Below are 27048 nucleotides of genomic sequence, written 5' to 3' on the forward strand. Positions count from 1 at the left end.
TGAGACCAGCCTGAGCAACATAGCAAGACCTTAACAGCACGACAAAATAATACAAATGATCCAGGTGTGATGGCGTGCTGCTGTAGTCCTAGCTACTCGGGGCTGAGTCCAGGAGTTTCAGGCTGCAGTGGACTATGACAGCGCCACTGCACTCCAGCCTGGGTGCTGGAATGACGGCCTGTGTCTAAATAAAAGTAGGGTTTTGTTTTCCACATCAGTTGGAATGATGAACATGAAAATTAAGCGTCATTCTTACAAAGATCTGCTGGTTCAGAGTTTGAGGAGGTAGAGAAGGAATAGTCATCATCTAAGCCAGGTCTTGACATCTGTTAGTTTTCTGCCCTTGCTGTGATCAATTAGTTCAGTAATAGGGGACAATTATGTTATCTAATTTAATGAGATGCTATATTTAAAAGTGAATTCAGTTATAAATTATGAAATTAGCTGAGATTAGAAACCACAAAGAATAGAATAACTAATAATCAAAATTAGGACTTAGTAACATTTTCTGAAAATGGCAACATTTGAATATTAGAACTTTTGGAGAAACACTTAATAGGTTTTATTTGGGATTCCAAAATAGTTTTAGCAATAAAATTCAGGAACAAATTATTCCATTACTTTAGCATTTAAAAAATGATATCTTGTTAAATCTTTATAACTGTGGTGAAATAAGGCAGTAAAATCCTTATTTTTTTAGAAGAAGATGTTGAGCCTAAGAGAAGCATCTTGTCCAAGAACAAACAGCTGGTGGTTACAGAGCTAGGACTTCTTCTGGGTTCAGGACACTTTCCATTATGTCAAGCTAACTCTAGTTAATTTGCTCAGCTGCATTGCCCTCACTTCATCACTGTTTCTCATTACTCTTTTTCTTATTTAATTTGAAGCTTAACAAGAAATTTTGTAGCGCTTATGTATTTGAAGTATATGGGATAAAGTTCTGCTGTTACTCTGATATTGGCTGAAATACTTTTGAGAATTTGAGATATTTGGTAAGTATTTTTTGTATCAGTATTAAAATAATTTTATTATATTTTTCTATATATAGCAGCCACCACCTAATTTCAGAATGCAAAGAAGAAAGGCTACCTAAAAATTCTTCTCAAAATAGTGATTCAGGTAAGACTTCTGATAGTGAATTACTCTTGGTAATAGTATCCTGGATAAAATAGTAAAAGTAAGGGAGTGTTGATCACAGAAAAGCAGTTAAGAAAATCAGTGTATAAGGTACATGTGTATTTTTTCTTAATTTCTCTTAGTAATCTAGAATTCAGAAATATTTAAGAAGTTACATCAGCCGGGTGCAGTGACTCTTGCCTGTAATCCCAGCACTTTTGGGAGGTCGAGGTGGTGGATCACCTAAAGTTGGGAGTTTGAGACCAGCCTGACCAACATGGAGAAATCTTGTCTCTACTATAGCTGGGTGTGGTGGCACATGCCTGTAATCCCAGCTGCTTGGGAGGCTAAGGTAGGAGAATAGCTTGAACCTGGGAGGCGGAGACTGCAGTGAGCTAAGATTGTGCCATTGCACTCAGCCTGGGCAATACGAGCAAAACTCTGTCTCAAAAAAAAAAAAAAAAAAGAAGTTACTTGTAGATATTTATGATGTCAAATGGTACTTTGTGAAAAAATTCATTTACTTAATTATCATCCCTAAATTTCTATATGAAATGTTTGTATAAATAAGAAAAAAGATTTTTAAGTTAGTATGTTTTATGTGTTCTTTATAATCACATTATGATGAACTGGACTTGTTTTAAAAATGAATCTTCTATTTAATTTTTATAATAAGTGGTTTGTGCTTATTAAATGAATATTAATTACAGTTGACCCTTGAGCAGTGTGCATGCTAGGACTGGTGATCCCCTGTGCAGTTGAAAATCTGCATTAGTTTTCGATTCCCCCAAAACTTAACTACTGATTAGTTACTGTTGACTGCAAGTCTTATGATAATGTAAACAGCCAATTAACATGTGTTTTGTATATGTATTATTATAGTAAAGTAAGCTACAAGAAAGAAATTATGATTAAGAAAATCATAAAGAAGAAAAATATATTTACTACTCATTGAGTGGAAGTGGATTATCATAGACGTCTTCATCTTGGTTGTCATCATGTTGAGTAGGCCAAGAAGTAGGAGGAAGAGGAGAGTTGGTCTTGCTGTCTTGGGGTGGCAGAGATGAGGAAAATCCACATATAGGTGGAATTGTGCAGTTCAAACCTCTGTTGTTCAAGGGTCATTACATAGTGATTTGTGTTACTAAAGATGAACTATCTTTAAACTGGGAACTCAACAATACCTTTCTGGTACCATAAACAAATGGCAACAAGAACTGCAGAACTTAGCCAGTGTGCACCAATACCAATAGGAGATTAATATTATCATTATTATTTTTTTGAGACAGAGTCTTGTTCTGTTGCCCAGGCCGGAGTGCAATGGTGCGATCTCGACTCATTGCAACCTCCGTCTCGCTGGTTCAGGTGATTCTTCTCAGCCTCACAAGTAACTGGGATTACAGGCGCACACCACCATGCCCTGCTAATTTTTGTATTTTTAGTAGAGACAGGGTTTCGCCATGTTGATCAGGCTGGTCTCAAACTCCTGACCTCGTAATCTGCCCACCTTGGCCTCCCAACATGCTGGGATTATAGGGGTGAGCCACTGTGCCCAGCCAGGAGATTATTTTTTAAAGATACTGAATACAGAAGTCAGAAAAGCAATTCCTTGTTGAGAAGTACAAGTCATGTTGCATATTCTTATACCAACAAAATCTCATTATTACAGACTTTATTCAGCATACGTTGAAATAGAATGAGGTATATTTACTTTGTTAGAACAAGAAGTGTTCTTCTGTCTGCTGGATAATTGTCATGGTAACAGTAATTTTGTTAGAACAAGACACTGTTCTCATTAGCCAAAAGATTATCATAATCAACATTCAAATATCCCAACTCTGGGCTCAATGAATTAAAATCAAAGTGCAAAAATTTCCAATGAGAGACTCGTAAAAAAAGACAGGAAAAAATAAAGTAAGTACAGAAATGTTACTTTCTTTCTTTCTTTTTTTTTTTTTTTTTTTGAAGTAGATGGAGTCTCACTCTGTTGCCCAGGCTGGAGTGCAGTGGCCCAGTGTTGGCTCACTGCAGCCTTTGCTTTTCCAGTTCAAGCAATTCTCCTTCTTCAGGATCCCAACTAGCTGGGATTACAGGTGTGTACTACCACACCTGGCTAATTTTTTTTTTTTGTATTTTTAGCAGAGACGGGGTTTCACTATGTTGGCCAGGCTGGTCTTGAACTCCTGTCAGGCAGTCCGCTCACCTTGGCCTCCCAAAGTGCTGGGATTACAGTTGTTTGCCACTGTGCTGGGCAGAAATGTTTTCTTTCCTTTTTTTTTTTTTGAGATGGAGTTTCAGTCTTCTCACCCAGGCTGAAGTGCAGTGGCCTGATCTTGACTCACTGCAACCTCCACTGCCCAGGTTCAAGCGATTCTCCTGCCTCAGCCTCCTGAGTAGCTGGGATTACAGGTGCCTGCCACCAGGCCTGGCCAATTTTTGTTAGTTTTAGTATTTTTGTATTTTTAGCAGAGATGGGGTTTTACCACATAGGCCAGGCTGGCCTCAAACTCCTGACCTCAGGTGATCTGCCCTCCTGGGCCTCCCAAAATGTTGGGATTACAGGCATGAACCACTGCGCCCAGCCAGAAATGTTTCATCATAACAAAAATGCTACTATGCCACCTGGATGTAACACCTAATGCATTGTATAATCTGAACTGTATGAGGACATCTGTAATTTAGTACATATTTATCAAAGAACTTTTATTTTTATTTTATTTTTGCTGATGCACAAAAGCAGAAAAGAACTTTTATAGGTTAGGTTTTGCAAGTTTCAAGAAACATGAATATGGAACAGATATAGTTTTGGTCTTTAAAGTTTTCATAATGGAATAGAGCTGTTCTATTTTATTTGTGTTTTGTCAAGGAAAATATTTTAATTGATTTCTATAATTGTTTACTTAACAAATAACCATCAAGTGTCTTTTAGGTTCTAAGCATTTTTTTAATGTTACAGAATGGAAACATTTTATTTCTTTTTTCTTTTTTTGAGACAGTTTCACTCTTGCTGCCCAGGCTGGAGTACAGTGGCATGATCTCAGCTCACTGCAACCTCTCCCTCCCAGGTTCAAGCGATTTTCCTGCCTCACCCTCTTGAGTAGCTGGGATTATAGGCATGGACCACCATGCCCGGCTAATTTTGTGTTTTTAGTAGAGATAGGGTTTCACCAAGTTGATCAGGTTGGTCTCGAACTCCTGATCTCAGGTGATCCACCCACCTCGGCCTCCCAAAGTGCCAGGATTACAGGTGTGAGCCACCACACTCAGGGTATTTTTTATTTTTTTCGAATCAACAACAGCTAACCACAAAATACAAACATTTAAAGAATAGAATCAGGCGCTTGTCATGATGGTTGTAATTTTTATTATTTACTACTTTATTCAGGGCTTATTGTGTGCTATGTCCTCTGAGAGCTTATATTTATCATTTATTATGTATTTATTATGTTCAATATGTGCCAGACACTTTAAGTCTCTGGTAAAGAATTAAAGGTTTAAAACAGTGAGTGGGATATAAGTTAAGCATGCAGATTGAGTAGGAGTTTGCCAGGTAAAAAGTCAGAAGAATGATCCTTAACAGAAGGAACATCTGACAAGATTGCATGTTTGGCAGAAGGAGTAGCAAATGTAAAGCTCAGACACTTGAGTGAACTTCACAGAGTTTATGGGTGTTCAGTTTTGTCAGTGCAAAAAGTGTAATATGGAAGTAGTTGGGAATGAGGTTAATACCTACCTCAGGCAACCTTATGAAAGATGTTTTTTAATAGTTCAGTGTAGATCTGAGCCTGTAGGCCATGGGAAATTTATCAGTTAGAATGCTTTTGGCTGCAAATAATGGGTGACCTAACTAGAAGTGGTAAAGTAATAAGAACCAGAGTTGTTTTGGTGGTTCAGTGATGTCATTGTATCCCACCTGTTGTCCCTCTTTTAGCTGTGCCATTGGCAGTGTTTTGTTTACATCTCTTTTCATGGTTGGTTAATTAGCAACAGCTCTAAACATCATGTTCTCACAAAACAATGGCTCTAATGGCTAGAAGGACTGCATTTTTTTCACATTTCTTTTAAACAGGAAGAAAACTCAGAAGCTTGCAGTGGACTTCCTATTTCATTTTATTATTATTTTTTTTCAAGTCAGGCTCTCACTCTGTCACCCAGGCAGGAGTACAGTGGCGCAATCACAGCTGACTACAGCCTTGACTGCCAGGCTCAGGTGGTCCTCTCACCTCAGCTTCCCAGGTAGCTGGGACTACAGGTGCACACCACTACGTCTGGCTAATTTTTTATAGAGACAAGGTTTTGTCCTGTTGCCCAGACTAGTCTCAAACTCCTGAGGTCAAGCCATCTGCCCCGCCTTGGCCTCCCAAAGTGCTGGGATTATAGGCATGAGCCACCATTCCCAGGCTCCTATCACATTTTATTAGCTGGGTTACATCACATGCTCATTTTTAAACCAGTCACTGGGAAAGCAAATGTAGTTACTTTGATTAGCTTAGAATAAGAATTTCTCTTGTGGAGCTGGGGGGAGGGTATTGGGATAAATAAATATCCCAGTAGACTTGTGTTTTTTAGCAAGAAAGATGAAAGAATGGCTATTGGATAGGGAGTCAGCAATGTTTGCTGCAGGGATTCATTGGAGAATTTTGAGCAGGAGAGTCACAAGATTAGACCTGAGTATTAGGCATTCTGGCTGTGGTATAAAGCAGGGATGGACAGCTTTTCTGTAAAGTGCCAGACAGAAAATATTTTAGGTCATGTAGTCTTTGTCCTAGCTATTCCCTCTGCCATTGTAATGTGAAAGCAGTCATAGATTATACGTACGTGAATAACATGACTGTGCCTCAATAAAACTTTATTTTATTTTATTTTTTTATTTTTTTATTTTTTTTGGGGGTGGGGAGGAAGGCAGGAAGGGAGGGAAGAAGGACGGTAGGGAGGAAGGAAGGGATGAAGGAAGGAAGGAAGGGAGAAAACGGGGAGGGAGGGAGGGAGGGAGGGAGGGAGGGAGGGAGGGAAGGAAGGAAATCAAGCAATGAGAGAGACATTGCCGACCTGGATCTAGAGGTTTACAAGTTGATTTTTTTTTTTGAGAGAAGGAAAGAAAAAATAATAATAATAATAATAAGTAAAGGAGAGGAAGAAAGAGGAAGAGAAAGAGGGAGAGTAAATGGAAATCTTGCTTTATTTTGAAAAAACTTGGATATTAATAATGGCCAATCAATGTTTCATTTAAACTTACGGGTAGGTGTGATGTGGTATTGACAAGAATGTATATTTTGTGTATTTGAAGTGGAGAGCTCTATAAATATTTATTAAGTTTACTTGTTCCGGATCTGAGTTCGAGTCCTTGATATCCTTATTAATTTTCTGTCTCATTGAATCTAAGTCTCGTATCTGGGTGTTAGGATCGTTAGCTCTTGTTGTTGCATTGATCCTTTTACCACTATATCTTTGTTGCTTTAAAATCTATTTTATCCGATACGAGAATTGCAACTCCTTCTTTGTATTTATTTATTATTTATTTTTGCTCTCCATTTGGTTGGTAAATCTTTCTCCATCCCTTTGTTTTGAGTCTTTGTGTATCCTTGCATGTGAAATAGGTCTGGATGTAACATGCCATTGGGTTTTGGCTGTGTCTTTTGATTGGGGGATTTAGTCAATTTATATTTAGGGTTACTGCCATTTGCTGTTGACTGGCTGTTTTATCCATTCTTTGGTGTAAATTCTTCTTTATGTTGGTGCTCTTTACTTTTTGGTGTATTTTTAGAAAGGCTAATACTGGTTGTTTCTTTCTGTGTGTAATGCTTCTTTCAGAAGCTCTTGTAAAGCAGGCCTGGTGGTAATAAAATCTCTGAGTTCTTGCTTGTTCATAAAAGATTTTATTTTTCCTTCAGTTGTGAAGCTTAGTTTGGCTGGATATGAAATTCTGGGCTGAAGGTTCTGTTCTTTGAGGATGTTGAATATTGGCCCCCACTCTCTTCTGGCTTGTAGAGTTTCTGCTGAGAGATCTGCTGTAAGTCTGATAGGCTTGCCTTTGTAGGTAACCTGACCTCTCTCTCTGGCTGCCCTTAGTATTTTCTCCTTCGTTTCAACCCTGGTGAATCTAACGATTATGTGCCTTGGGGTTGCTCTTCTTGAGGAATATCTTTGTGGTGTTCTCTGTATTACCTGGGGTTGAATGTTGACCTGCTTTGCTAGTTTAGGAAAATTTTCCTGAATAATATCCTGAAGGGTATTTTCCAGCTTGGATTCATTCTCTCTGTCGCATTCAGGTACACCTATCAAACGTAAATTTGGTCTTTTCACATAGTCCCACCTTTCTTGGAGACTTTGCTCATTCCTTTTTATCCTTTTTTCTCTAATCTTTTCTTCGCGTTTTATTTCATTAAGTTGGACTTTGACCTCTGATATCTCTTCTTCTGCTTGAACAATTCGAGTGTTTAAACCTCTGCATACTTCTCGGAGTTCCTGTATTGTATTCTTCATTTCCATTATTTCACTCATACTCCTCTCTAAGTTGTCTATTCTCAATAGGATTTCATCAAACTTTTTTTCAAAGTTCCTAGTTTCTTTACGTTGGGCTATAACATGTTCTCTTAACTCACCGAAGTTTGTTATTAATCATTCCTTGAAGAGTGATTCTGTCATCAGGATGCGCTCGTCCTCCATCAAGCCTTGTTCCATTGTTGATGTGGAACTGTGATCATCTTTAGAGGGAGAGGCGTTCTGACTTTGAGTATTCTCAGCTTTTTTACGCTGGTTTCTTCCTGTCATTGTAAATTTCTCCTCCTGCTGTCTTTGAAATTACCAACTTTCAGATTAGGACTCTTGAGTGGACGTCCAGGTTGTTAGTTCCCAGGGCCAGAGCAGCGGCGTTAAAACTGATGGTGCTTTTCTGCCCAGGATTCTCCTGTCTGGCTTCCTTCTTGTGTCCATAGTAGGCGACTCTGCCTTCCTGGGGCTCCAAACCTCGGTCAGAAGGGGAACCGGTCCCGTTTACTCTGCGCCGAGCGGCCGTCACTGCTGCTGCTGCGCCGGGCTCTGGTGTTGTGTTGGGGGCCTGTGTGGGTCCTCCGAACCTGTTTACTCTGCTCCGAGAGCTGCCGCGCCGAGGTGCTGGAGGAACCGCTGTGCCGGCCACGAGAGTCGCGCTGGCCACCCGTGTGTTTCCTCCACTGGGGGATCTTCTGCTCCGTGAGCGACCAGAATTTGTCTGAAAGTGTGGCGTCCTCTAGTTCTCTGCGCTTTCCCTGAGAGCTGCAATCCCGGGATGTTAGCGATCGGCCATCTTGGATCGTTCCAATAAAACTTTATTTACAAAACCATATGGCTGACTGAGTGGCTTGAGGCCTCTAGTTTGCTGGCCCCTCGTATACAGGATAGATGGAAGGTAACCAGGTAAAGAGATTGGGAAACAAAGGAAGCTTTTGCAGTAGTCAAAGCCATAGTTTCCTTGTCACTAATCCTTGGATTAGTATTGATCCATTATGAGGTTTTTACCATCCATGGTGAAATACATAAAGTTAGGAAGCTCAGTTTATTCATTTTATATTATTTATTCCATGGTGAAATACATAAAGTTAGGAAGCTCAGTTTATTCATTTTATATTATTTATTCTTTTAGAGAAAGGGTCTCACTATGTTAGGCCTGGCTGGTCTCAAACTCCTGGCCTCAAGTGATCCTCTGGCCTTGGCTTCCCAAAGTGCTGGGATTATAGGCATGAGGCACCATGCCTGACCAGTTTATTCAGTTTAAAATGTTGGTCTTTCTCTTCACATTATGACTTTTTAAAATTAGTTTTGCTTAACTTTTTTTCATTTAAGAAATAACATTAAGGGTGCATGATGTTGTTTCATAAAAGCCATCAGTAAAGATTCCATGTTTAAGAGATATAAATGGCCGGGCGTGGTGGCTCATACCTATAATCCCAGCACTTTGGGAGGCCGAGGCGGGTGGATCATGAGGTCAAGAGATCGAGACCATCCTGGTCAACATGGTGAAACCCCATCTCTACTAAAAATACAAAAAAATTAGCTGGGCATGGTGGTGCACGCCTGTAGTCCCAGCTACTCGGGAGGCTGAGGCAGAATTGCTTGAACCCGGGAGGTAGAGGTTGCGGTGACCCAAAATCGTGCCATTGCACTCCAGCCTGGGTAAAAAGAGTGAAACTCCATCTCAAAAAAAAAAATTAGATATAAACATACTAAGTAAATATTAAGTAAATAGGTTACACATTAAGTAAATATGTTTATATTTCCAGGGGTAGTGGAAATGTAAGGTAGAGGCAGAAAAGAGGTTAGTTAGTAGGATTTAGTGATTATTGAGTGTAAAAAGTTAGGGGGCAGAGAGAAATCTCAGATGATTCATAGGTTTCTAGGCTGTGCACAAGCATTTAAACTGGAATTGTCAGGTGAGTAGAGAAGAGCAGCAGGTCTGCAGGGAAGATTAACTTTTTTCTATGCATGTGAATATTTATATAGAATATTAATTCTATTATAGTCCCCAGATATGGCCTCAGAAGAATGCTTTATAACAAAGCATGACAGTCTTATGCTTTCTATATTATACGTTTTTCTATTGTTGATTTAAAATGTGTTTTATTTTTCTCTTTTTTGTAGCGGATGAGAGCTCTGAAGATTCCTTAAGCAGGTAGTATTTTGCAGATTAAAAAAAAAATTAACTAAAGGAATACAGAGAAAAGAAACTATCTTTTGAGTGCCCTACTCTGGGCTAGACACCGTATTATGTGCTTCTCCATAGAGTCTAGTCATCCCAACAGCTTTGCAAAGTATCTGTGCTATTAAAACCCAATGGTGTAGTTCAGAGAGGTGGATTAATTGGCCCATGACCTCACAGTTAGCAAGCAACTGACCCATGATTTGACCGTCAGCTTGCTTGGCTCCCAAATCTCTTCTCTTGCCCCTCAACATAGCTTGATAGAGACCTGTGCAGCGCTGGATCAAGGTACAGGTCCAAATCAGATCAATTCAGAGAGCTACATTTAGTTATATGTTAACTGTTAGAGTTTTTCTTAGGAGCCTGATCAGTCCAACAATTTGTCATAATATGTTTGATAATTGCCGTGGTAACTAGTACTTTGTTTTTATCATCCAAGGTTTTAGGCCAGATCTCACTTAACTGTGGCCACAGGGCCATACATTTTAAATAAGCAAACAAGACAAGTCTTAGAACGGAATTATTTTACTGTAAGTGAAGACTGTCTACATATAGACCATATTGTGCTAATTATACTTAGCATCTAGTTAGAGGATGTTTCTGATTTATTTCTCTACCTACTGACTTCTCAATTTGGTGTTCCTTTAGGCTAGTACTCCAGCTCCATCCGAGTTGTGTAAAGGATATGATTTTGTTTCTCTTTAAAACAAAAACTGCATAGTATTCTATGGGGTGAGTGTGTGTCTGCGTATGTGTGTGTATGTATACACACACACCATATATGTATAAAACATATGTAACATATGAATATAGAATGCTTTATATATATATATAAAACATTTTATTTCTTCAGCCAACAGTGTTCTATTATTTTTTTCAATTTCTGTCAGCTAAGTATTTCTCATTTTCCCATCAACAGAATCAAAAGCATATTTGAATTTCAGGATTTTAGGGAATCAGACTAATCAAAATGCCATTTAGTACTGCAATCTGTGTTTAACATTTTGGTCAAATGGTTCAGATGGAGAACCTGAAACTCAAAGAGATTACATTGATTTATTTGGATATGACATCCAAACTCATTTCAGAGTGCAGTACTCTTCTTTCTTTATTATCCTACAGGTTAATATTTGAATGATAGAAAGGGTGAGTGGGCCGGGTGCAGTGGCTCACACCTGTAATCATAGCACATTGGGAGGCCAAGGAGGGTGGATCACCAAGTCAGGAGATTGAGACCATCCTGGCTAAAATGGTGAAACCCCCATCTCTACTAAAAATACAAAAAATTAGGCTGGCATGGTGATGTAGTAGTCTTAGCTGCTTGGAAGGCTGAGGCAGGAGAATCGCTTGAACCTGGGAGGTGGAGGTTGCAGTGAGTCAAGATTGTGCCACCATACTCCAGCTTGGGCAACAGAGCGAGACTCCGTCTCAAAAAAATAAAATAAAAATAAAGGGTGAGTAGATATAGTGAATCCAGTGGAAGAGCAAAGAATGGAATTAGCGGAGGAAGGCTGAGTTTGAAGAGAAACAACACTGGGTTGGATAGGAACAGGGCTTTTGGAAAAGAGATCAGAATATTGAGGTTTCTGATGAATTTGATAATGATAAATGATAGGAATGAAGGATAAGTGTATTGGGAATTATCTAGAAAGGCATATTAAAATGGGTTCAGGGGAGTCCTGAACAGGTTGCTGCTTTTTTGTATAATTGGAAGAACTGGCAAACTTTCAGGGTTTCTACTGAAAAATGTTAAAATAATTGAGCCACTGGGGAGAGTCTCTACAGCCAATAGGAATGTGCTATAACTACTTCTACCTCAATTTATAGAGTGGTGGCTTAAGTACTTTGGAGCTGGAGGCTGCTGAACTACATAGATCTGTGGCCCAGGGAAGGTGTCCCCTCACCTCTGCCTCATTTCCCAATTCTCTGATGTCCTTCCCATGGGCATGTAGGGTAGTGCAGGAGTAGGATTGGCTGGCAAGTCAGTCATGGAGCTTCAGTTGGGTAGTTGGTAACATGGCTATGCTGGTGGCAGATGACTGAGACTCCATTTAGCTTGTTTTCCAGGAGCAGGAAATAGAGAGCTCCTACTCTTGGGCATTTGAGACCATCCTTTCAGGAATTTGTGCTTTCATAGGATGAAGACTTAAAGGTTAGAGAGGCCATGGACCCCTGCAGAAGAGGGATCTGTAAGTGGGAGCCCAGGAGGGAATGTATTTAGATAGTAGTTAGAGAAATATAGGTGCAACTACCAGGGCTCTTTCTCCAGCAGTCTTTTTCTTTGGGTATCTGAGTGCCTATAAAGATTTTTAAGGGCTTGGTAGTTTATGTGGACAAGAATAAGGCAGGACCTCTGTAAGGAAAATAATGGATTTTATAACTTTTAATGTTTTAATGTTTCTGGGGTGAGTAGTCCCAATAATGGCACATACATTTGTATTTTGACTTTTGTCCTTCTAGCTTTCAAACATTTCAGGGGATTCCCTATCCTGTTTTAGGGTAAAGGGAAGCAGTGAGGCCTTAAGTGGTTTCCATGTTGAAGAACCAAGACTGCCATTTTTGAGTGACACAGATTAGTCTTTGAACTGGAGATAGATCGCAGAGAAGGGACAGTGTATCTTTCTACCTTGCTTTATTTATTTTTTAATATTTTCTGAGACAGCGTCTTGCTCTGTCACCCAGGCTGGAATACAGTGGTGCAGTCTCAGCTCACTGCAACCTCTTTCTCCTGAGTTCAAGCAATTCTCTTGCCCCAGCATCCTGAGTAGCTGGGATTACAGGCATGTGTCACCACGCTTGGTTAATTTTTGTATTTTAGTAGAAACAGTTTCACCACATTGGCCAGGCTGGTCTCGAACTCCTGGGCTCAGGTTATCTGCTTGCCTTCACCTCTCAAAGTAATGGGATTACAGACGTGAGCCACTGCATCTGGTCTGCACCTTGTTTTAGATTATCAGGTTTGTTCTGGTTCAGGTAACAAAAGTCATATTAGCCATTAATTGGATTTTCAGTTCAGTCTTCAGGACAGACAATTTGTGACGACAAAATATTCCCAGGCTCTGCCAATATCTTGGCTGTCACTATTTGTTATAGAACTAAGGCTGAGTCTTTTTTTTTTTTTTTTTTGGATCTCTTTTGCATTTGTTTATTTTTTTCCTTTTTACTGCATTTTACGTTTTGGGGTACATGTGCAGGACATGCAAGATCGTTGCATAGGTACACACACGGTAGTGTGATTTGCTGTCTTCCTCCCCTTCACCCACATCTTGCATTTCTCCCCCTGCTATCCCTCCCCAGACACAAGAAAAGGCTGAGTCTTTATTGAATATTTAATAGATTTGGAGAGGTAGAGGTAGCAATAGGTAACTAAAATCTTTTTCAAAAACCAAATTTTAATTATATCAAGAAACATCACTTAATATACATACAAATAGTTGACCTTTCACCATATTTTTGTTCTTATTTTTTTGGAGAGGGCATCCAGATTGAACTAGGAGGTTTTTGTTTTGTTTTTAAAGAAATGAATTCACTCATTTTTTGTATATTTTTATTTTAAAGGCTTTCTGGCAAACCAGGTATTGATGATTCATGGCCTACCTCAGATGATGAAGACGTCAATTTTGATACCAAGGTAAAGTGCTCTCTTACGAAACTCATTTTTTCACTCTGAATCTAGTTTTGTATAGTATTCTCTTAAAATTTAGCAGTGGTCTACTTATCACTGTTTTCTGTTTGTAATGGAAAAGTGGTCAGAGGGGCCATTTTATAGAAATATAAGCAGTTGAATTCTTTTTTTTTAAACTTTGGTAAATAACAAAGGATTGATAAATAATGTGATAGAGTGGGGATTGCAAAAAAAAAAAAACCACACACTGGAAAATACATAGTGATAGGAAAATCGTACTGGGAAAAGTTTTCCTACAGTAGAGGAAATACAAAATTTGGTCAAAGTTTATATGGATAAGCACTCCTGCGATTTTAAAATCTTTTTTCATTTTTCTCTGTAGTAAGAATGTTACAGCTTTCAGGAAGTAGTAGATGACCATGTTGAACTAATTGGATGACTTAAAATTGAACTCTTTACTACAGAAGTATTTTTTAAAAAACTGATTCTAAATCCTAATCAGTATTATCAGGGATGTCTTATGAACCAAAGTCTGTATTACAGGTCTGTGCGTCTCCATGTGCCTTAGTATGCTTAAAGCTTTTCCTTTTCTTTCTTGACTTAAGCTCACACTTGATTGATAAGTCATGCCTCTCTTTTTTTTTCTTTCTACACTTTCATCTTTTAAAAATGATTTATCTCAGCCTAAATTTTTCCTCACAGCATACATTTCTTCAGTGACTGTTATTTCAGTCCATGTCTTGTCTTCATTTGTAGCATATTTAGGTGCACCTTTCTATTTAGTAGCTATGTGTGGCTTTTATTCAGCAATCATTGAGTCACAAGGATTATTTTTGTTTTTTTCTCTCTTTCTTGTAAGGAGCTGCATTTATATAATCATTTTTTTTTAGCTTTTTGACAAGCAGAATAAAAGCAGCCTATAGTATTTGCAATGCCAACCCACTTAAGTAAGATATACTAAGAATGAAATGCTTACAGTTCTCTCACAAGAAGGAATTCATGCAAATATAAATCATGCATACACATTTCAGAAAATTTGTAATTAATTTAAATGTCTTAATGTTTGAATTTTGTAATTACCTAAAATTAAATTTTCATCCTAGGCCAATGTGGTTAAGAAAATAATCAAATAGATATCATAGTATTTATATAATAATCAACTGTGGGTAAAGGTAGTAACCTTTGGAGAATATCTGTATCATCTCACATAATCCTTACCCCATGAGAAGATGTAGTAAATAGCAGAATTGAGGTTTAAAGCTACATCTGAGTGACTCTAAAATCTGTGTTTTTTGTGTTAATGGTGACTATTACAATTATTTTATCAAATTTGATACTTGTTACTTTTAAAACTTGTTATTCTTATTTTTGTTTTCTAGAATGTCCCAAAACCAAGCTTAGCAAAGCTAATGACTGCTTCTCAGCAATCCAAGAAAAGCTGTAAGCTGTTTGAAGACTGCTTATTCTTTTGTTACTCATTGAGTCTTAATTACATATGTTTTCATTTACTCTGTATTTTGTTTTTACTGTAGTAGAAGCAACAGATGGCATTGTGAGAACAGGAAATAGAACTTCATTTGAGGATAGAGATTCTGATAGTCAAGATGAAGTTGTGATTGAAAGCCTCCCTACAACATCAGTCAAAGTCCATGGCTTTTCTCATCCTACCTATCCATCACCTGACCCTCTTCTGAAATCTTCCCACAAGTCGTTAGCAAACCCTGGTCTTACAAAGGTAAGTTGTTTCTTAAAAAACTTTTTTTTCATACCCTTCCCTTGCCCTCACAATCCACGTAATGATGCATCTATTGAGATGATCATATGGTTTTTGTTTATATTCTGTTTATGTGAAGAATCACATTTATTGACTTGCATAAGTTGAGCCATCTCTGCATCCTTGGAATGAAACCCACTTGATCATGGTGAATTATTACTTTTTGATGTGCTGTTGGATTTGGTTTGCTAGTATTTTCTTGAGGATTTTTGTATCTTTATTTATCAGTGAGATTGGTCTGCAGTTTTCTTTTTTCTTTTATTGTTATGTCCTTTCCTGGCTTTGGTATTAGGGTGATACTGGCTTCATAGAATGAGTAGGAAGGATTCCCCCCTTCTCAGTCTTTTGGAATAGTTTCAGTAGAATTCTTACCAGTTCTTTGAATGTCTGGTAGAATTTAGCTGTGATTCCTTATGGCCCTGGGCTTTTTCTTGTTGGCAGTTTTAAAATTACTGATTCAGTCTCACTGCTTGTTACTGGTCTATTCATGATTTCTATTTCTTCCTGATTCAAGCTAGAGGAGTTAGTTATGTGTTTCCAAGAATTTATCCATTTCCTGTAGATTTTCTAGTTTGTGTGCATAGAGGTGTTTACAGTAGTTTTGAATGATCTTTTGTGTTTCTGTGGTATCAGTTGTAATGTCTCCACATTCATTCCTACTTGAGCTTATTTGAATCATCTCTCTTTTCTTAGTTAACGTAGCTTGTGGTCTATCAACTGTGTATCTTAAAAAAAAACTGCCGGGTGTGGTGCCTCACACTTGTAATCCAGCACTTTGGGAGGCCTAGGTGGGTGGATCACCTGAGGTCAGGAGTTTGAGACCAGCCTGGCCAACATAGTGAAACCGTGTCTCTACTAAAAATACAAAAAAAGTAGCTGGGCATGGTGGCAGGTGCCTGTAATCCCAGCTACTCAGGAGGCTGAGGCAGGAGAATCACTTGAACCTGGGAGGTAGAGGTTATAGTGAGCCAAGATCATACCATTACACTTTAGCCTGGGCAACAAGAGTGAAACTCCAACTCAAAAAAAACAAAAACAAAAAATCCCAACTTTTTGTTTCGTTTTGTATTGTTTTTGGTTATAAATACATTTAGTTCTGCTCTGATCTTTGTTATTTCTTTTCTTCTCCTAGTTTTGGGTTTGGTTTATTCTTGTTTTTCTAGTTTCCTAAGGTGTGATGTTAGCAATGATTTTCTTATATCACAGAGGTTTTGATAATTCGTGGCATTACTTATTTCAAAACATTTTTATTTTTTATTGTTTTATTTTTTTTTTTAAGATGAAGTCTTGCTCTTGTCCCCCTGGCCTCCCATTCGTCATCTTGGGGAAAAAAAGTGAGAAAATAAATTTCAGTGTAATCCTTAGAGAAATGAATCCAACAATTATTAGTTTCTGTAGATATTCTGAATTATCTTGTGCTCATAATTAATATCTGTATTTAATGGACACATATACACACACAAAATGAAAGTGATCAAAATTTATGATTGTTTTCTAAAATAAACTACCTATTATAGAATCATAAGGAAGGAAAGATTGCCAAGGAAATTTATGAAATTATCTCTGGAAGATATTTTTTACTTTTAAAAGTGTCTCCAGCAATGAAGACATTTTATGTCATCATCAGGAAGCTTTTATTAACTTTAGTATCATAGTTTTTACACTTTGCTCATAAATTTGTTCATCTCCAAAACTCAGAATCCTGTCGACTTGATTTCTTAGTCCTTTTCTCTCTTCATGTGAATACTGGTCTTGCTTGATAATCATAGATATATTTTAAGACTTTTAAATCTTCATCTTGGATAATCATAACTTTCTTTTCTTTCCTTTTGTTTTTTTTTTTTTCTTCCTCGTTTCAAGTTTTAATCAAAGCTTGTATATAAGATTACTTTATTCCTGCATCTTATCAATTGTTTCTTCCTTGTATTTCCCCTTTTCCTTTCCTACTTGGCGAGATTTGGCTTTCCGTTCAAGGATCTTTTTGCGGTCTTTGTCCAGGTTTAGCCTAGTGATAACCACCTTGCTGGGGTGAATGCCTACATGGACAGTTGTGCCAGTAGCCTTTTCCCGCTGCACCCGTTCAATGTAGGTTACGTATTTCTTCCTGTAAACCTGGACTGCTTTGCCAATCTGCTGACCTTTATAGTGTCCTCGTACAACCTGAACTTCATCATCTTTTTGGATGGGCATGGATTGCACGTTGTACCTCTGTCTCAGCTCTTTGGAAAGAGGGGAGGACATAATCTTCCTGCGAATGTGGAAAGTCATTGAAATGCCTTTGCGATTCTTGCTTCTTTCTGAAGTCACAAAGGGATTGAATTTCATTTCAGCAGCTCCCACTTAGGTGATGGCCGCAAAAGGGAAGAGTCTTTCCTTTTGTTTTTTTTTGAGACGGAGTCTTGCTCTGTCGCCCAGGCTGGAGTGCGCCGGTGGCAGGATTTCAGCTTACTACAACCTCTGCTTCCCGGGTTCACACAATTCTTGTGCCTCAGCCTCCTTAGTAACTGGGACTACAGGTGTGCACCACCACACACGGCTAATTTCTGTGTTTTTAGTAGAGATGAGGTTTTGCTATGTTGACTGGTCTCTAACTCTTGGCATCCAGTGATCTGCCCACCTGAGCCTCCCAAAATGCTGAGATTACAGGCATGAGCCACTGCACCTGGCCTTGTTTTTTTTTTAAATACAGAGTTTCTGTCACCCAGGTTGGAGTGCAGTGGCCTGATCAAGGCTCACTGAAGCTTAAATCTTCTGGGTCTGGCTTCAGCCTCCCAAGTAGCTGGGACCGTGGGCATGCACCACCATGCCCAGCTAGTTATTTATTTTTTGTAGAAATGGGGTCTCGCTATGTTACCCAGGCTGGTTTTGAACTCCTGGGCCCAAGTGATCCTCCTACGTTGGCCTCCCAAAGTCCTAAGATTGCAGGTGGGGCCCACTGCACCCAGCCTCAAATGTTGAAATATGCAATTGAAACCTTGAATCCCATGTTTTTTTTCCTTTTTGTCTTTTCATTTTCAAAAGTTCAGAGTTCTGTATAGGTTCATATTATTCTACCAGTTTACTGTATTTTACAAATATTTATCTTCTTAAGACTATATGCTTTTCCTGAAGTCATCTACTCCAAATGTATTTATCCAAATCTGTCTTGTAAGTCCCCTGGGTGGGCTAGGTGCAGTGGCTCATGCCTGTAATTCCAGCACTTGGGGGGGTGAGGCTGGAAGAGCACTTAAGCTTGGGAGTTGGTGACCAGCGTGGGTAACATGGTGAAACCTTGTCTCTTAAAAAAAATCCTGAAATTTTTCTAAGTCTCCTGGATGGCTTGAATTTTGTATTAATATGTCCCAACTGAAGACATTGTTCCTGATCCTTTCCCGACTCTTTGTAATCTACTCTGCCCTCTGGTTTCTTTATCCCAGTAAATAACACCTAGGAGGTAGCACTGAAACATTGAAGCAGGAGAAATCTTGCACTACAGTTTTCCCTCAAATTAGGAATCCAAGTCACTCACCAAGTACCTTATTTTCTACCTGCTTACTATTTCTCATATCTTATTACTACAGTTTACTTTTTATTTTGAGGCTGCCAAAAGAAAATGTGACCATTCCACTGGTCTCTGCCTTGACACATGAGGATTACAGTTTGAGATGAGATTTGGGTGGGGACACAGAGCCAAACCATGTCACTGCACTGGGTCTATCTCATAGTGTGGACCTGTCTTTGCAGCATTTCCTGAGCTTCCCAGGTATAACTGACTGTTCTCTTTTGTGCCGTTACTGTCCTTTATTCACTTCAATTTTAGAACTAATGAATTATACTTTTCTGTTCTTGTTTCTATTTATCTCTATCCCCACTTGATTAATATAGGGAAGAATCTGTCCTCTGTTTGTATTTTTAGTTTTTCCCAGGATAGTGCCTGTGATGTGATAGACACAATAAGTGCTTATTGTCTTACTGACTGGTATCATTTGGATGTGTGTCCTGCCCTACATCTTGTATTGAAATGTAATCCCCAGTGTTGGAGGTGGGACCTTGTGGGAGGTGATTGGATCCTACAGGCAGATTTGTAGTGAATGGTTTAGCGCCATCCCCACTGGTAATGTCTTTAAGATAGCAAGTGAGTTCTCATGGGATCTGCTTCTTTAAAACTGTGTAGCACCTCTGACCTTGCTCTCTTGCCCTGGCTCTGCCAGGTGAGACACCTGCTCCCTCTTTCCTTCTGCCAGATTATAAGCTTCCTGAGGCCTCCCCAGAAACAGAAGCTGCTATGCTTCCTATACAGCCTGCAGAACCATGAGCCAATGAAACCTCTTTTTTCATTACCCAGTCAGATGTTTCTTTTAAAAAAAAGTATGCCCCCCATCTTGGATGACCAGATATTTCTTTATGGTATTGTAAGAACCGACTAGTACAGTGACTGATTGAATGGGTGAGTGAATAAATACAGTGTTTTCTGAAGTTTTTTTTTTTTTTTTTTCTTTTAATAGGAAGGAGCAATGAAGCCAGCCGCTGGAAAAAAAGAAAATGGTGCTGATATTATTGAAAGTCCTCCACTAGAGCAAACAGATAATGACAATTTGACTTATGTTGATGAAGTGCCCCAAAATAATAGTTAGTGGATGTCTGTGAATATTTTTCTATCCTTAAATTCTATTCTAGGGGCCAGGTCATGGTGGCTCACACCTGTAATCCCAGCACTTTGGGAGACCAAGGTGGGAGGATCACCTGAGGTCAGGAGTTTGAGACCAGCCTAGCCAACATGTTGAAACCCTGTCTCTATTAAAAATACAAAAATTAGCTGGCGGTGGTGGTATGTGCCTATAATTCCAGCTACTTAGGAGGCTGAGGCAGGAGAATCGCTTGAACCCGGGAGACGGAAGTTACAGTGGGCTGAGATCACTCTACTGCACTCCAGCCTGGGCAACAGAGCAAGAATCTGTCTCAAAAGAAAAAAAAATTCTATTCTAAGACAACCAATTAACATATGCAGACTCAAATATTATATTCATTTAAAAATATTTTTATTGTGCTGTCTTTCTTCATACTACCAATTTTTTCCTGAGACTGTGTCAACCTTGTGAAATACTTTTTTGCTATTATTTTTATTTTATTGAAATATTCATGAATGGAGATAGACTTGTGTATGTATTTAACTTTTTTGTTTCTCTTATTTTTTATTTTTGTATATATATGTGTTTAAAACTTATAATACTAAATGTTCTCATGAATATATCTGTGTATAACATTTTCTAGATATGATGTCCGCATTAGGATTAGGACAAGAGGAAGACATAGAATCACCTTGGGATTCTGAGGTATTATCTATTGTTACTGTTATTTTAAAATATAAGCATTGGGTGATGTTAAAACATAAAAGAAATACTTTGACTTGACTTTTTTACCTCTGTGTAGATCCATCAGGAACTTCTTTCTTATATTTTTCAGTTCATAATTAATAATATGCTAAGTATATGACTGTGGCATAGTGTAAATTCTGCTAATTTGCAAGATTCATTGAAGAATCCAGTGTATTCAATAACAGGTGTCATAAAGTTAAAAAAAGAGAATCCAGTGTAAAAGAAAATAAACAAAAACAAAAAAAAGAATCCGGAGTAGGAAAGTGCAAAAAAAAAAAAAAAAGAAAGAAAAGAAAAAAGAAAAAAAAGGCTTAGAAGTCACAAGGGGTCAGTGTGCATTCTGAAGTTGTTTATCTAAAAACTAGAGAATTATTTCAGGTCAACTTATGGCCAAATGTATGACTCTATGTTATGTATGGATGAGCAAAAGTCCTAATGAGATTCAGAGAGAAACAGTTTGGAATGCAGTTTTTTTTTTTTTTTTTTGACAACTTGGAATTTGAAAAGATAACACCTGGGCCTTTAAAGTATTAATATATATTTGTATGGATCTGCAAAGAACATTTCAAGAGAAGGAAGAATGTGGAGAATGACGACAGTTTGGTTGAGTGGTGTTGTAATAACTAGAAATCATTGAAAATGATTTTGAATAAATATTGAGGGTACTTTTTGTAAACTTGTAGGCACTACTGTCAAGAAAAGAATGGGAAAGTTGGAACAGGCGTGTGTGGATTTCTAATTTGGGTATAAGTTTCAGTAGACAGTTACTGGAGATATCCTATAGGAATAGAGTGAATTGACACTTGAGACCTTCCTAATGAGATTTTAAATGTTTGACCTTGAATAAATTTCTGTTTATTGAGTACTGACTATGTGCTAGGCTGTTAGACACTGAATATACAAGGTGAGGGCTTATGCTTTAGTAGCGGGAACTGAAAAATAAGTAAACCACAAACACTTATAAGTCACTATAAGCACTTCATATAAAGCAAACAGAGAGTATTAGGTTAGAGAAAATTGAGAGAGTTTGTAGTTAGGATGGGGGTTGGAGTGGGAGTGAAATTCTGTAGTCAGAGAAGTTCTTTCTGAGTATGACCTTAGATTGCCGACTAAAGGAAGAGAAGGAGCAGCCATGTGAAAGGCTGGGAGGAGGGCATTCTGGGCAGAGGGCACAATCATCACATCAGTTTATCATTTTGCTCTTAACATCTTAGAATGACCAAGAAGCAGGAAGTGGGGTAACTCATCATTGTTTTTATTATTATACCGCATAGAAAAGAAAATGTGCAAATAAATACCTGGCACATTTCAGATGCTTAATACATAAATGTTGTTATTCTTCTATTTTTATGAAGGCTTGCTATACTTCTTTTAAATTATTTCTTTTTTTGTTGTTGTTGTTATACTTTAAGTTCTAGGGTAAATGTGCAGAACGTGCAGGTTTGTTACATAGGTATACACATGCCATGGTGGTTTGCTATATCTGTCACCCCGTCATCTACATAGGTATTTCTCCTAATGCTATCCCTCCCATAGAAATTATTTCTTAATTGGGAAAGAGCTATATACTATATCTTATATTTGCTTGTTTTTCTTTAAACATAACATAAAGCACATTTTCTCTTACTGCCTTGTCATTTTAGTCAACCACTTTCCTATCAGTAAAAATTTTATCACAAAGTATTTAGATTTTTCCAAGCTTTTGTTTACCTAAATGAAGCAGCTTTTGCAGTGTTCTGTTTATACTTACCATGACATATTCCCAAGTTGTTTATTATGCCAGATATCTTAACACTACAAATTTCTGTAATTAGAAATATTTTAAATGTTTAATGCTGTACTATAGCAAGAATATTCTATTTTTTAAAATACGCTTTTTTCCCCTCTTAATCAGGCAGCCCCTGAACCAGAATAGGTTCAGAGAAGCTCCCCAGAATGCTCTCTTATTTTTGGTGGGGAATACAAAGTAGAATTAAGTCTTTTGATATTAGTTCCTTGTGGAACTGTGCACATAAGTTAATATTTTATCTGTTAATATGTGTCCTTGGTCCTTCTGTGTTCTGTGTGCAGAGTCAATAGCCATCTAAAGATGAAAGATAAGCTTAATCTAGAGAGCATATATGAGGTTCTTTATTGAAATGTTTTGGTTTTCAATACAGGTTTATCTTATTTTTAAGTATAATTGCTTTTAAAATAGGAAATTCATATTATATTTGAAAGTGATTAGAAGATCTTTAGCAACTCATTCTTTTTGTAAAATTGAAACTCATTATTGATATTAATTTTAACAGAGTATCTCTGAGAATTTTCCACAGAAGTATGTTGATCCTTTAGCTGGGGCTGCAGATCGAAAAGAAAAAAATGTAGGAAATGAACAAGCAGAAGGTAAGAGATGTATTTTATTTTAATAAAGCCATTGGACAGAGTGTTTATTTAAAAAGATGATTGTTGATATATTCTAATAGCCAAAGAAAATCACCTATTAAATGGATAGTAAGAAGAAAGAGAGGTGAAATTGTGGTAAGTCGTATATCTTAGGTGTCAGCAACAGATTAAATTGCTACTGCCACTAAAGAAGCTGAATTGTTAGATCCATTTCAAAGTACATTAAGACCTGAGGAGAGCCAGGAAATAAGGAAGAGGAGATGAGTAAAAGAGGAAATGAGAATGAGGAAGGCAGAGAGTATAGATAGTGAATGAAGAACAAAAAACAAGTATATGAAATGGAGAGTGGCAAAATAAAATAATCGTAATAGTACATCAGGCCGGGTGCGGTGGCTCATGCCTGTAATCCCAGCACTTTGGGAGGCTGAGGTGGGCATATCACTTGAGGTCAGGAGTTCGAGACCAGCCTGGCCAACATGGTGAAACCCCATGTCTATTAAAAATCCAAAAATTAGCTGGGTGTGGTGGCAGGTGCCTGTAATCCCAGCTACTAGGGAGGCTGAGGCAGGAGAATTGCTTGCACCTGGGAGGTGAAGGTTGCTGTGAGCTGAGATTGCGTCACTGCACTCTAGCCTGGGTGACAGAGTGAGGCTTCATCTCAAAAAAATAAAAAATAAAATAAATTAATTCTTTAGAAAATGGAAAGGCAGGGTATTAGAAAGGTAGGATGAATTTAAAATGAGGTTCCAGTACCAAAACTTGTCAGAGAAGTAGAGCAAATTTTTCGCAGTATATCTATCCTCCTCACTGTTGGGAAGGCAAGGATGGAGGTGGTACTGGACCATCTTTCTGTTATAGATGAATACAAGCATATGTGGTCAGCCATATGTGTCATAGATGAATACAAGCATATGTGGTCAGCCCCATTCAGGCTGGGCATGGTGGCTCACGCCTGTAATTCCAGCACTTTGGGAGGCCGAAATGGGTAGATCACCTCAGGTTAGGAGTTTGAGACCAGCCTGGCCAACATGGTGAATCTCCGTCTCTACTAAAAATACAAAAATTAGCTAGGCATGGTGGTACATGCCTGTAACCTCAGCTACTTGGAATCTTGGGTAGGAGAATAGCTTGAACCCAGGAGATGGAAGTTGTAGTGAGCCGAGATTGCACCACTGTACTCCAGCCTGGGCAACAGAGTGAGATTCTGTCTCAAAAAAAAAAAGAAAGTGTTACTTTTAGGATAGTGTCTCAGAGGCCAAAAGAAGGTAATTGGAAAGAAGAGAGTAGGGTTGCTTATGGAGAGATCAAGGAAGCCATACTCTGGTAAAAAGCCCGTGGCAACTTTATGACTTGTAATACAGTTTCAGTTTGGGGGACATGATAGGGAGGAACTTGATGCCAGATTCCAAAAGGATACCTAATATGAAAGAATGTGGGGCCGGGCACGGTGGCTGACAGCTGTAATCCCAGCACTTTGGGAGGCCAAAGCGGGTGGATCACGAGGTCAAGAGATTGACACCATCCTGGCCAACACGGTGAAACCGCATCTCTGCTAAAATACAAAAAGGTAGGGCCGGACGCAGTGGCTCAAGCCTGTAATCCCAGCACTTTGGGAGGCTGAGGTGGGTGGATCACAAGGTCAAGAGATCGAGACCATCCTTGTCAACATGATGAAACCCCATCTCTACTAAAAATACAAAAAAATTAGCTGGGCATGGTGGCATGTGCCTGTAATCCCAGCTACTCAGGAGGCTGAGGCAGGAGAATTGCCTGAACCCAGGAGGCTGAGGTTGCGGTGAGCCGAGATCACGCCATTGCACTCCAGCCTGGGTAACAAGAGTGAAACTCCATCTCAAAAAAAAGAAAGTTAGCCAGGTGTGGGTCTGCACGCCTGTAGTCCCAGCTACTTGGGAGGGCAAGGCAGGGGAATCTCTTGAACCCTGGAGGCGGAGGTTGCAGTGAGCCGAGATTGCGCCACTGACTGCGCTCTAGCCTAGCGACAGAGCAAGACTTTGTCTCAAAAAAAAAAAAAAAAAGAATGTGGAGGCACACTCAGTATAGAACAGAGCTTCTTAAAATTTAATAAATCAGTTGGGAATCTTGTTAAAAATGCACATTTTGATTCAGCAGGCCTGGGGTTCTACATTTCTAATAAGTTCTCATGCAACACTGATGCTGCTGGTCCTTGGACCACACTCTGAGTAGTAAGGGTGTAGACTTCCCTGTAGAGAAATCTGAAAGAAGAGTCACTGGACAACAATTCAAGGCATAACAGATCAAGTTAAAACATTATTTTCCTTTTATTTCTGAGCATGTTTCTGGCTAGGGGGTTAGGAACAAAGAGATGGAGAAATAGAAATTATAGCTGTAAGATACTATTGTTACATGAAGAAGAAAGAAGTGCTGAAAATATTCATGGAAAGAATGTAGAATGGGAGGAATCAAGACCACAGATCTAGAGATTACTTTTGCAAAAGAAGAGACATTGTCAGTGGGGAAAGAGAGAGGAAAGAAAAAAGTTAGCTAGGTTATTTTGGAGTTGATGAGGAAACTCGAAAGAACTCATTTTAGATGGCTTCAGTATATTTACATTTAAATGATTAGATCATTTCTGCTCCAGAGACTATGGGAAGAATGCTAGAAGTGGGGTAAACTCCAGTGATTCATATCTCCTCTCTTTAACTGTCAGACATCAAAGATATATGTCGCTTTGGGCTGGTTATGGTGGTTCGCCTGTCATTCAGCACTTTGGGAGGCCAAGGTGGGTGGATTGCTAGAGCCCAGGAGTTTGAGACCAGCCTAGACAACATGGCATGACCCATCTGTACAAAAAAATACAAAAATTAGGCATGGTGGTGCATGGGCCCGTAGTTCCAGCTATTCAGGAGGCTAAGGTGGGAGGATTGCTTGAGCCTGGAGGTTGAGGCTACAGTAATCGATGAGTCATGACTGTGCCACTGACTACAGTCTGGGTGACAGAGTGAGATTCTATTAAAAAAAAAAAAAAGGTCTATGTTGCACTGATATTAATTAATTAAATGAGTTTAATTTGAATATAGAAGCATTGACTTTTTTCTTAAAGAAGGTTGCTTTTTGATATGATAGCTGTTTCATAAAATCCTTTAGAGGCTAACATATTTTAGAAATGAAAAAATTACAGTTAATACTTTGAATATTAAAATTGTTATTTTCAGTAAACACTGCATTGATTTAAAAACTGCACTAATTTTGAAATATAAATTATTAATAGCTAATAATTCTGTGGCAATTCAATTTTTTCTTTTGCTAAATATTATAATATTGAAAGCTTATTATACATTATTTCTTAGGTATGTTTTATATACCTTCTTGCATGAGTGGATCAAGAAACTTTAAGATGGCTAAACTAGAGGATACGAGACATGTAGGCATGCCAGTAACCCACATGGGTATGGAAAAAAATGAGTATTTCTGTTAACTATTATTCTACAAGTGTATATCCAAGCTGATCAGTTCACAACGCTTTCTCTGATGAGAAATGAGTTATATGTCCAACTAAAGTGGCATCACAACGGTGTGCTTCCCAAGTTATAGGACAAAGTGAAGAACATGATAAATACTTGTAGTATAATGGTATAAATGATTCTCATGTGTTGTGTTAAAGATATCCTGTAGCATTTTACCATCGGCCTTGACATTTTTCCTCTCAGGATCATGCTTTGCTCCTCTGATTAAAGATCGCTTTTCTCCGCATTGATGAGCGTGCTCACGTTGGCATATGTGCACTTTTCTATTTTAGTTATAGTCACTTGGGACAGAATCCCATGTTCAATCAAAACTGCATGTTTTATTAGACCTACGTTCCTATGTTTTTCTTCAGTATACTTCTGTCATGTTGCTGTCCTAACCAAAATGAAAAACATCCCAACAGTTAATCATTTTCAAACCAAGCATGATGATTCATGTCAATACTAACACTGCATGAATTTATGTTTGGCTTTGTCATATTTGCATGTAATTGATTATATGTCCCTCTTGCTTTTTAGAGTCACCTGAGAGAGATCGTCACTTGAATGTAGTAAGTTTTATATTTTTATCTTGAATTATCAAATGCATATTGTATAAAATCTAAATTATTTAT

The 27048-nt window shown here is 38.3% G+C and overlaps 1 protein-coding gene and 1 pseudogene across 28 annotated transcripts in view; one reads left to right on the top strand and one right to left on the bottom strand.

Annotated features, from left to right (window-relative positions):
• Positions 1–27048, top strand: part of ANKRD26 (ankyrin repeat domain 26) — a 96845-nt gene that overhangs the window by 13842 nt on the left and 55955 nt on the right. For 15 of the 27 annotated variants that reach the window (XR_013519596.1, XR_013519593.1, XR_013519594.1 and 12 more), the window contains exons 5-14: positions 1049–1119; positions 9733–9763; positions 13349–13421; positions 14795–14855; positions 14948–15150; positions 19674–19797; positions 20440–20501; positions 22835–22928; positions 26258–26356; positions 26954–26985. Coding sequence is in view for 20 of the 27 variants with exons in the window: in XM_078329622.1 (XP_078185748.1) it covers positions 1049–1119; positions 9733–9763; positions 13349–13421; positions 14795–14855; positions 14948–15150; positions 19674–19797; positions 20440–20501; positions 22835–22928; positions 26258–26356; positions 26954–26985 (850 nt within the window). In the remaining 7 variants the exon portion in view is untranslated. The other 12 variants (XM_078329624.1, XM_078329633.1, XM_078329634.1 and 9 more) reach the window with 7 other exon arrangements.
• LOC100414289 (large ribosomal subunit protein uL24 pseudogene) lies at positions 17009–17514 on the bottom strand (annotated as a pseudogene). Its single transcript, XR_013519605.1, has one exon. The product of XR_013519605.1 is annotated as a large ribosomal subunit protein uL24 pseudogene (transcript).

The sequence above is a fragment of the Callithrix jacchus genome, chromosome 7, assembly GCF_049354715.1.
Source record: "Callithrix jacchus isolate 240 chromosome 7, calJac240_pri, whole genome shotgun sequence".
Lineage (NCBI taxonomy): Eukaryota > Metazoa > Chordata > Mammalia > Primates > Cebidae > Callithrix > Callithrix jacchus.